The 11,334-nt window shown below is 50.0% G+C and overlaps 1 protein-coding gene across 3 annotated transcripts; it reads right to left on the bottom strand.

Annotated features, from left to right (window-relative positions):
* Positions 1–4,972: 4,972 nt before the first annotated feature.
* On the bottom strand, positions 4,973–11,119 carry COMMD4 (COMM domain containing 4). Of its 3 annotated transcripts, none has more exons than XM_043554974.1 (8): positions 11,022–11,119; positions 7,002–7,073; positions 6,709–6,774; positions 6,507–6,546; positions 6,083–6,202; positions 5,859–5,939; positions 5,355–5,531; positions 4,973–5,265 (listed from the first exon to the last, which is right to left on the bottom strand). In XM_043554974.1, the coding sequence occupies exons 1-8, from the start codon at positions 11,022–11,024 to the stop codon at positions 5,225–5,227; spliced, it is 600 nt and encodes a 199-aa protein (XP_043410909.1). In that variant the 5' UTR covers positions 11,025–11,119; the 3' UTR covers positions 4,973–5,224. The 3 variants fall into 3 exon arrangements, with proteins under 3 accessions (XP_043410909.1, XP_043410908.1, XP_043410910.1); XM_043554973.1 differs by lacking the exon at positions 11,022–11,119 and adding an exon at positions 10,885–10,950; XM_043554975.1 differs by lacking the exons at positions 6,083–6,202; positions 11,022–11,119 and adding an exon at positions 10,885–10,950.
* Positions 11,120–11,334: the final 215 nt, after the last annotated feature.

Consider the following 11,334-nt stretch of genomic DNA (forward strand, 5'->3'; position numbering starts at 1 on the left):
GCAATATCCTACAAAGCCACAATACATTTACTATACCTAATAAAATTAGTACCATCTAATACCTAGTCCACATTCAGATTTCCCTAATTGTCCCCAAAATGACTTGTATAGCTAGTTTGCTTAAAGCAGAGTCTGATCAAGGATTATATGACTCTTTAATCATTTTTTAAGGTTTATTTATTTATTTTGAGAGAGAGAAAACGAGAGAGAGGAGTGGGGGAAGGGCTGGGAGGGGAGGGGGAAAGGAGAATCCCAAGCAGGCTCTGTGCTGTCAGCACAAAGCCCAAGGCAGGACTCAAACTCACGATCTTCGAGATCATGACCTGAGCGGAAAACAAAAGTTGGACACTTAACTGACTGAGCCACCCAGGAGGCCAGCTTTAATCATTTTTGATCTGGACTGAACCACCCTCTTCCACCCACCTCACCCTTTTTTCTTTTTCTTTTTTGATCTTCCTGGAGTCTAAGCCAGTTGAGATGCCCCATCATATTCTGGATTTGTCTGAACGTTTTCTTAGATAGATCTCTCTTAGGTGTTGCTCTGTACTCCAAAATTGCTTCACATTAGGAGGCACCCAACATCTGGTTGTCCCACTTTAGTGCAGCTGAAATTGATCACAGGTGAGGTGGTCACCAGACCTCTGCTTTGTAAAGGTATGTTTCACACCTTGTGCCCACTGAGCAATCTACGGGATGATTTATTTGTTGGTTGTTTTGTTTAAATTAAGGTATAATTTATATATAGTAAAATTCACCCTATTAAAGTGTGAGTTTTGACAAATACATACACTCACATAACCATCACGACAGTCAAAAGATAACACATTTCCATCACCCAAAATTTGCCTATAACCTTATTGGTCAACACTTCCACCCCATCTGCTGGCAACCACTGATCTGTTTTCTGTCCCTATAGTTTTTGCCTTCTCCATAACACCATATAAATGGAATCTTCAGTAGGTAGTCTTTTGAGTCTGGTTTTTTAGCATAATGCATTTTTAAAATATTTTTACTTCATTTTTAAGTAGGCTCTACGTGCAACGTGGGGCTGGAACTCACTACCCTGAGGTCAAGAGTTACAAGGTCCACCAACTGAGCCAGCGAGGTGCCCCTTAGCATAGTACATTTGAGATCCATCTGTGTCATTATGATTATCAGTTCTTTTCTTTTCTTTTCTTTTCTGAGTAGTATTCCACTGTGTAGCTGGGCCAGTGTTTTCAACCATTTACCAACTGAGGAGGTTGGGTTGTTTATGGGAGGGGATTCTTTAGCACCACAAAATATCCAGTTTCACATCACATAAACATTTCACTTTATGGCTTTATTATCCTTGATGATCCTTGCTTCAATCAAGTATTTAACTGGGAGTCACAAAATGGTGTTTTCTGTCATTCCTTCTACCTCAGCTAGAAATCTCCTGTAAAGAAGAGCTGGACGTCATTGACTAAGGTTATCTGGTTATCCTGAAATGCTAAAAACACAGGAGAGATCTGAATTCTTTCCCTTTAACTATCAATTTTCAGGCTAAAAATTTGGTCCAATAACATCCAATGGTGACAAATCAGGACTGATTTGGCTTTTGGGGGGATGGACTGCATCTTTTATAGATTCTTCTATTACAGACTCAAGGATTTTTTTACATTCAGCATCTTTAAATCCGTTCAAGTCTTTATCTTTTCCCCCATCTATTGGAGGAGTACTTTATTAGGCACTGGGGCTATACAAACATGGGAATACAATTCCCATCCTTAACAAACTCAGAATGATAAAAGAGGCAAATGACTAAACACAAAATTACAATCCATGTTATAAGGCCATGAGAGAAGTACCTGTGGGATTCTGTGACCCCACTGAGGATGGAATGCTACCTGGGAAATCAAGCTTATATTAAACGTTTGAGGAGACTTTGAACTTCCTTGTGACTTTTTGCCACTTTATTTTTGTTTATTCGATTTTTCCATTTTTGTCTTCTTCTTGCTCTCCCGTGGGCCACTTGAATGTTTCGAATTCCACTTTGACTTGGTGTTGCTTTTGAGTGTATTACATTGCACAGCCTCTGAACTAGTTGTTCTAGATACGATACACGTATTTGTCATGGTTCACTGGTATCGACGCTTTGTCTAAGTGCCATGTAGAAACCTTACCTCCCCTTACCCTCTCCTGTTAACCTGAAATATTCCCTCTACATACTCTGAAAACCACATCCGTCAGTGTTCCACGTTTTGCTTCAACTGTCAAACGGAACCGAAAATGCTCAAGTCTAACCGTATCCATTGCTCTTACTCCCCGATGTTCCAAGATTCCTTCATCATTTCCCTTCTGATTAGAGATCTTCCTTTCGCCTTTTTATTTTTAGGTCTGCTAGTGACAACTTATATTAATTACCCTTCATCAGAGAATATCTTGATTTCCCCCTTTACTCTCGAGGTGACTTTTGCTGAATATAGACTTCTCGGTTGAAATTTTCTTTCAGGGCCTGAAAAATGTGCTTCTTCCACTTGGCCTCTATGGTTTCTGGTGAGAAGTCCACGATCATTCGAACAGTTTCTCCCCCCATAAGGTAAAGTGTCATTTCTCTCTTGCTGCTTTCAAGATTTTTTTTCTCTTCTTTAGCTTGCAGAAGTTTGATTGTATGATGTAGCTCAACATGGATTTCTTTGGGTCCAACCCATATGGGATTCATTCAGCTTCTGGACTCTGTAGGTTTAGGGAACTTTTGCCATGTTGGGGAGATTTTCAGCTATTATTTCTTTGCATATTTTTTTTCTGTCCTAGCCTCTTTCTCCTCACGTTCTGAGACTCTGAAGGCATGAATATTAGAGCTTATGTTAGTCCTGCAGGTCCGAGACTCTGTTTTATTGGTTTCTGTGTGCTTATTTTCCAAATTATCTTCTGTTGTTCGGATTGGATAATTTCTAGGATTTATCTTCAAATCCATGGATTCTTTCTTCTAATAAGTCCATCTATTGATTTCTCACTTTGATTACTACAGATTTCAGTTCTAAAACTTATATCTGGTTCCTTGTATCTTCTATTAAGACTTGAGGCATTTTTACATTGGCTGCTTTAAAATCCTTGGCAGAGGTGCACCTGGGTGGCTCAGTTGGTTAAGGGGCTGACTTTGGTTCAGGTTTGTGAATTTGAGCCCGTCAGGCTCTGTGCTGACAGCTCAGAGCCTGGAGCCTGCTTCGGATTTTGTGTCTCCCTCACTCTCTGCCCCTCCCCCACTGACACTCTTGTCTCTGTCAAAAAAAAATGGATGTGTTAATAATTTTTTTAATAAAAAAATAAAAAATTTAAGTTCTTGGCATAGAGGCACCTGGGTGGCTCAGGTGGTTGGGTGTCAGACTCTTGATTTTGGCTCAGGTCATGATTTCATGGTTTGTGGGATTGAGCCCCGTGTTGAGCTCTGTGCTGCCAGCACGGAGCCTGCTTGGGATTCTCTCTGGCCCTCCCTCTGTTCACATGCTCTCTCAAAATAAATAAATAAAAACATTAAAAAAAATAAAATCTTTGGCATACAAGTCTGTATTTTCTTGGTGTTGGCATCTGTTGTCTTTTCTCATTCAAACTGAAAGTTTCTTTGTTCTTGGCTTTTTTTTTTTTTTTTTTTTTTAATCCTGGACATTTGGGGTATTGAGACTCTGGATCTTATTTAGATCCTCTTTTTAGCAGGGCTCCCCAGACACAGCACCAGTGAGGAAAGGAGGAGGGAATGGCACTTTTTTGTTGCTATGTGGGGTGGGAATCTAGGCACCCACTCAGCCTCTGCGGGGTGGGGGGGGTGCGGCGCAGGGGTGGAAAAGGGACTGCAGTTTCTCTGTGCTGTGACTGGAGGCCAGCAGTGAGTATCTGTAGTTTCCCCGTCTTGTTGGTTGGCCCCTTTCCTGGTCCTTTGGCTCAAGAGAGGATGCTTGTCAGGGTTTTCTGTGTGCTGGTGTGTCCCAGGCTGCCAGTCTCCCGCCTCCAGGCGGGGACACACAAAGCAATCTAAGACCTACTCTGCTGTGATCCTTCAGTTCCTGAGGATCCTAGCCAGTCTGCCTTCTCTTCACCTTTTAGAGTCTTATGTTTGTTTCGTAAGTAATGTCCAAGGTTTTCAGCTCTACTTAGTGGGAGGAAAAAATGCTCCATTTTCCCAGAAGCAGAAGTCAGGAGTGGAGTCGTTCCTTAAACTTTCTGATCTTAAATGGAACCATTTTTGGCCAGTGGGACATGCTGGATCCTTTTGACAGGACTATTCTTTGATGGCTTTCCTGCACCCTAAGATGTTTTAGGCTTAAGGTGCTGTAATAAAATACAAATTGGGTGGCTCAAACCACATTTATTTCTCATGTTCCAGAGGCTGGGAAGTCTGAGATCAAGGAGCCAGAAGATTTGGTTCTTGGTGGGCCTTCTCCTGCTTTGCTGTTCTCATGTGGCCTTTTCTCTGTACATGTTTGTGGAGAGAGTCCCTCTGTCTTTCCTAATCCCATCATGAAGGTCCCACTCTCATGACCTCATCTAAACCTAATCACTCTACAAAGGCCCCATCTCCTAAAACCATCTAATTGGGCAGTTAAGGCTTCATCTGGGGGGGGGGGGGAGGACACATACATTCAGTCCCTACCCCACTCCTCTTGACAATGAGTGGTTTGAGGGGGTGCAGGCTTCCTCTCTTCTAAATGGACACAGCAGGAAGAGCAGGGCTCTCTCCTTTCTCTCTTTGGGGCATCTGGCACTATGGCCACGTGCTTGCTGCCAGCCTGAGAGGGCAGTGCCACGAGTGTCACGGGACTAGGAACCAGAACCCTGATTTTCTGGTCTACCGACAAGCTGTTTCATTTTGGTCCTTGTTCTGCCTCACCCCTGACCTGCCTCAACCAGCAGACAGAAAGAGAAAAAGAGTGATAGGCCGGGGACATCTGTATGTTGCTTGGCTTCTCTCACAAAAACCTTTCATTTGAACCCAAAAAGAAACCTGCGCACACACTCCTTTACACTTCTGTTTATTCTTCCTGCTTGTGAAAACTGTTGACAAGTGCCTCTCGTGGGGGAGGGAGGGCAATGCTGGAAAAATCCTCAGAATCCTTATGCTGAATTCTCAAGTGGTAACCTGGCAAGCCAGAGATCTGGGAGGCCAGGCCTCCAGGGTCCTGGAGCTGGAGCCACCCCTCAAGAGTTTGGGGGGCAGCAACTCGACACGGGCAAGGCGGCTCCACAGGGGCCCCAAACACCATTCTCCTCAGCCTAGGGAGCTCATCAGGGTCTGAGCCTGCTTCAGTTCTGCGGGAGGAAGAGGTGGGGGTAGGTGGGCAGCACTGGGGTGGGATCTGGGAGGGGCCCTTCCCCCTCCGGGTACAGCTGAGTCTCACCTGCCAGGAGGACCTGGAACTTGTCTGCTGAGAGGGACATGGCCACAGGCTGGGCCGGGGCACCCGAGGCAGCTGCTACCTCCAGCCTCAGATGCACCATGGGCTCTTCCACGGACCGAAGCAGGCTGGAGCTCAGGGTGTAGTCCACGCGCCAGCCCACGCCCGCCAGTCTATTCACTGCGGGGAGGGGTGGGGCTCTCAGGATCACAGGCTGGTGAGCCACACAGCCCTTAGCCCACACCTGGATCAGCTCTCAACCCTTCAAAGCTGCGTGATCTCTGAGAAGCTCTCATCCCTCTGACCCAGGGCAGACACGCCACAATCAGAAGCTAGATAGATTATCCACAGATCTCAGAGGAAAGAAATCTGGGCTGGAGTCAGGAGTCCTGAGCTCTGTAACTCCTCCACATGTGACCAGGGTCAAGTCTCCTTCCTGAGGTCAAGCACCTCTCGGGCAGCAGGCACCTTCTAGAGTGGAAGCCAGACCCCACCCCCCACACTCACCACGCAGGCTGCAGGCCCGCAGGTGCTCTTGTAGGGGACTCTGCTTCTCCTCATAACAGCGACAGAGGCTGGCCGCGTGCTCTGGGGGCAGAATAGAGGTCCCCTGAAGTAGCAGGTAGGGGCTCAGACTGCTCACAGGGAACCTCTCAGGGCCACTCGGCCCTGCCTGCTGCCCAGCAGCCTCTGGCACACAGGTTACCTGCCCGCTGCCTGCACACCCATACCTTTGGGCAGCCCCAGCTGCTGCAGTTCGCTGGACAAGGACTCGCCATCCACGCTGTGCTTGGCTGCACTGGAGAGGATGAAACTCAGCACTGCCACCGTGGCCTTGACATCGCCCGACTCTGGGAGGACCCATGGGTGGGGTAGGGGGTGTCACTGTGGCCTCGGCCAGCTCCTTGTTGCCCTACTATCTTCAGCTCGGAGCCCCTGGGCCTGCTTGAGCCCATGAGCACTGTTACTGCTTCACCAGGAAGTGGAAGAGGACACTGGCGAGCGGGGGGGATGTCAACACCTTTCTTCCCCTCATGCGCCTCTGCTGAGGCAAGTGCATCAGGGCAGACTGCTGGGAGGAGGGGCCTCTGTGCTAACCCCCAGGCCTAGTACCTAGAGTGGCCCAAACATCTGTGGACTCAGTGGGGTACTCACCAAACCTGGCATCGGCGGTGAGCTTCAGGATCTTCTCGTACTATGGGGAAAGGAGGCCCTCAGGGGGTGCCAGACCCCTGCTCACCAGCCTCTTGCACCCCAGCCAGGGTCCTGATCACCCGCCTCCCTGGGTCTGGTGCACTTTCAGGGCAGTAGAGGTCACAGGCTCATGGGACAGTGGGGTGCTGGGCCCGGCACTCACGTCAATCCCCTGTCCCAGGAGTTCTTTCAGCACCTGGCTACACAGCAGCCTCAGCTTCACGGAGGACTGGAGGGGAAGGCCTTGCATTAGTCAAAGTGTCCCACCTCACCCCTCCATGCTGGGGGGGCGGGCTCAGAGAGGGCTGGCCACATGATCAGAGTCATACAGCAGGCTAGGACAAGCTGAGGGCACTGAGGCCCCAACCTCTGAGTGACCTCACCACCCTTCATCCCCAAAGCCCCCATCCCCCATCCCTGCTCCTCCCACCCTCAAAAAGATCCCATGCACTCAACAATCTTGGCCAGCGTGCTGATCTCCGCCAGGACCCAGTCAGGACAGTCCAGATCACCGCAGAACCGGAACCTCTGCACAAGAGTGAGGCAGGTGGTCAGGCTGGGGCAGGGGGTGGGGGGGTGCCGAGGTGTGGCCAGGTGTCTCCCACATTCTGTTCTTTAGGGACCCCTGCTCCCTGTCCAAGATGGATGCCGTCTGGCCACTTGTTCTCTCCGATTACCAGACCATTTAGGGAACCCTCTCACTGACCCCACCCGCCACCAAGCCTAGTTCTGATGCCTGTCCTGGGTGTTCCTGTGCTCAGCAGTGACTGTGGCAAACTTCTCTGTGGCAGATCCTGCTCTAAGTGCTGGGGGTACAGCATAGAACAAAGTCCTTGTCAGGGCGTCATGACCTCTCACTTCCTCCTCCTTCCCTTCTCCAGCTCCAGCCACGCTGGCCTCCCTGCTACTCCTGTTACAACGGGCACTCTCCCGTGTCCTTGCCACCCCCTCTACGCACCCTGCTCTCTCATCTTTCATTCAGGTCTCTGCTCAAATGGGCATTCTCTGACCATACTTTCTAAAACAGCCCCTTACACAAGGCAATTCTGGGGGCCAGTGCCCCAGTGATCTTGATTGTGGTAAAGTTTTCAGGAACATATACGTGTTGAAACTTATTGAACTGTACATTTACAGATGTATATTGCTGACTTTACTTCAGTTAAGCTGTTAGTAAAATAGTTGGGGCTCCCAGGTAGCTCAGTCAGTTAAGTGTCTGACTCTTGATTTCGGCTCAGGTCATGATCTCATGGTTTCTGAGTTTGAGCCCCCCCTCAGGCTCTGTGGCATTGTGGAGCCTGCTTGGAATTCTGTCTCCCTCTCTCTCTCTGCCCCTTCCTGCTCGTGCTCTCTCTCTCTCAAACTAAATAAACTTAAAACAAACAAATAAATAAAATACCTCTTCTCCATCATACTCTAGCCCCTATCCTTTTTATTACTTTGTTTTCATATTTATTTATTTTTGTGAAGGGGGGGGGACGAGTGGGGGAGGGGCAGACAGGGAGACAGAGAATCCCAAGCAGGCTTTGCGCTCTCAGCATGGAGCCCGACGTGGGGCTCAAACTCAGGAACTGTGAGATCATGACCTGAGCCAAAATCAAGTCAGGCGCTTAACCAACTGAGCCACCCAAGGCATTGCTCTTTCCTTCTTTCTTGATCTCCACAGTATTTATCACAGCAGACAGGTTTTATTATCTATTTGAGGTCTGTCTCCTGCTAGAATGCAAACCCACCCTGTCAACCACATCTTGCCCATACCCTCCATTCCCCAGACCAGCTCCTGTCCGCCTGGCAGGACTCTAGTGCACAGCAACATCCACGTCCATCCTTCCATGCCTCTTACCTGTGGGCAGCTTCCTGCTGCTGGGAACAAAACCGCATAAACTGAGGACACCGCAAACCCATGTTCTCCTGATCCCACTGGACCCTCAGGCAGCCTGGAAACACCATGTCCTCTACTTGGCCCCCCGTCACCTTCTCAGACACTTCAGACCTGCTCCACGACCCTTCAACCTCCAACCTCCAACCCTCTTGCTCTTCACCTGACCCTACTGCACTGGTGCTTATATATGGGCCTCCAGTGAAGTCCCATAGCCATGGTCACAAATGACTGTCACTAAATCTGGCCTTCCTCTTCCTCAACTCCTCAGTGACATCTGACACAAACCTGTCCTCCCTGGTGAAACAGCATACTCTTCTGGACTTCTCCCGGTCCTGGCCTTGGTCTCATTCGCTGGCTCACCCTCCTCCCCCCGCCCCCAAATAGTGATCTCTGCACATCACCTGCTGTCATTACTCTGGGGCAGGGCAGGAGCCTGGACCAGTTGGTGAGGTGATGGGGTGTTAAGGGCAGTGACAGGCTTGCACTCGTCTCTATTTCAGGGGTTTTTAACATTTTGGTGCCATAGACTCATTTGGCATCTGGCAAAACCTACAGGCCTTTCTCAAAACAATGTTTTTATTTTAATTTTAATTTTTTAAAGGTTTATTAATTTTTGAGAGAGAGAGAGACAGAGCATGAGCGGGGAGGGGCAGAGAGAGAGGGAGACACTGAATCCAAAGCAGGCTCCAGGCTGAGCTGTCAGCACAGAGCCTGACATGGGGCTTGGACCCGTGAACCCATGAACTGTGAGATCATGTCCTGAGCCGAAGTTGGAGGCTTAACCGACTGAGCCACCCAGGCGCCCCTCAAAACAATGTTTTTAAATGCATAAAATACATAGGATTGCAAAGGAAACTAAGTTATCAAAATCTTCAAATAAATTGGTGATGTAGTGTATGTTTCAAGTCTGATATCCACTGTAATTTACAAATAAACATAAATACATACATGAACAATGTCAACAACTGTGATGTGATAGGCATATATCTCTCATTTCTATTGGTGACAAAGTCAGAGGTGCTAATATTGGGGTTTATTGCCAACATTCATGATTGAAGGCAATGCTGAATTTCAGTTTGAAGTTGGTGAAAATTAAGATGTGAGATTTCTCCTAAGTTCATGGGCCCCTGACTTCTACCCACAGAAGTCTTCCACCATCTCTGTATTATTTACATTTTTTTACTACAAGAACGTGTTTCTTGAGTTCTTTTCTTAAAATGCTGGCATTTCTCAAGGTTCTGCTCTAGGTCCTCTCTTCCCAACTCACATCACTCAGGTTACTTGTTTTTAGGGTTACCGTGATCACCTTGGTGCTGATGACTCCTAAATTTATAACTGCACTGTAGATTCTCTTCTGAGCTTTAGCCCCTGAAATCTAGACGGTCTTCTCCCAGCTGCACCTGGTGGCCCACAGACACCTCCCACAGCGCCTGGCAAAACGTGCTCTTCCCACTGAAGCCTGCTCCCCTTCCTGGGTTTCCCATCCCACTGAGCACAGCCACCTGGGAACCAAGCCCAGACACCTGCCTCTCCCTTTTCCCTCAAGCCTCTGGTCCTTAGGCCCTGATGATTTCTCCACTCTCTCCGCCCTAACTCAGGTCACCACCATTTCCTGGGGGGTCTGCTGCCCTAACTGGGGCCCTCTGCTCCCCTCCTGCTCCCACCACAAGTCAGCCGAAAATAGGAAAATATCTCTAATTTCTGCTGGAAAGGATCTTCCTAGCTTCTCAGTGCTCTCTTCTTGAAGTAAACTCCTTTCTCAGCTCTCAAGACCCAGCAAGATATGGTCTTTGCTTACCTGTTGAGCCTCATGTTTCACTAACCTCCAGCTGGTCCCCTTCCAGATAGGTGAAGTGCGTCTACCTAGACAGCCCTGCTCTCTCTCCCCTGAAGTCTTTAAACATGCTGTTCTCTGTCTGAAGACACAGCCCCCACCCGCAAAGCTTCCTAACCTCTGGTACACAAACTGCACTGCAGCCAGCCAGCTTTCTTCCCTGCCCCCGCCTCCTCAGGTTGCTGTCAGGCTCAGGAAGCCTTCCTAACACTACACACGTTAGGTCCCGTCCCCTCAAGTCCTAACTATCACCGCCAATTCAAGCCCCCTGCAGCTGAAGTCCCAGCGCCTGGCACCCTGCCTGGTACAGAGTAGGCACTCGAAGTCTGTCGAAGGAATGAATGGATGGAGTGGAGAAGCCTCCACTCCTGTCTGGTTCTGGGAAGGGCGAAGGGGCTTCCTAACAGTGCGGAAGGCTCAGCCTAATTCCAAGCAAATTATTCTCCAGGTCTCACAGGAGGGCCGGGAAGCGGGCACCTCCCGCCGCAGGCAAGCCCAGTTCCTGTCCGGGGGGTGCGGGCCCTTCCTTTCCGCCGAGGAAGCACCCGGGACACCAAGCCCGCAGGGCGCCCGCCCACCCAACCAGCCAGCCCTGCCAGCCGGACGCTCGGCCCTCACGACCGCACCCAGGTGTCTGCCGAGGGGCCGGGGCCGTCTCCACCTGCCCGTCCCGACATCCGCCCGCGGCCGCAGCCACGAGACTCGGGGGCCCGCCTGCCCGCCCGCCCCGGGGCCCCGCCTCCCGACACCCCGCGGCCCTCACCATCGCGCCAGAAAGCCGCCCGGCCTTTCTCTTCCCTGCGCGCCTGGTCAGCTGACGCGGCGCTCACGTGACGCGGGGCGGGGCCTCTGCGGGCGGGGGCGGGGACGGGCGCGCGTCTGCGCGTCCGGAGCTGCAGGGGGCTGGCGACGAGTTCCGTGTCTCCCCGGAACCTCTTCCCGGAACTGCCCGGCGCCCGCCCCAAGTTTAGCTAGAAGAGAGCGACAGGGAGCCATTGAATGTGTTCAACTTAAGAGAGCAGGAGTCCGGGAGCCCTTTTTGGCACTTGCGATGATACTCTTGAGAAGGGGGGGGT

This window comes from Prionailurus bengalensis, chromosome B3 (assembly GCF_016509475.1).
Source record: "Prionailurus bengalensis isolate Pbe53 chromosome B3, Fcat_Pben_1.1_paternal_pri, whole genome shotgun sequence".
NCBI lineage: Eukaryota > Metazoa > Chordata > Mammalia > Carnivora > Felidae > Prionailurus > Prionailurus bengalensis.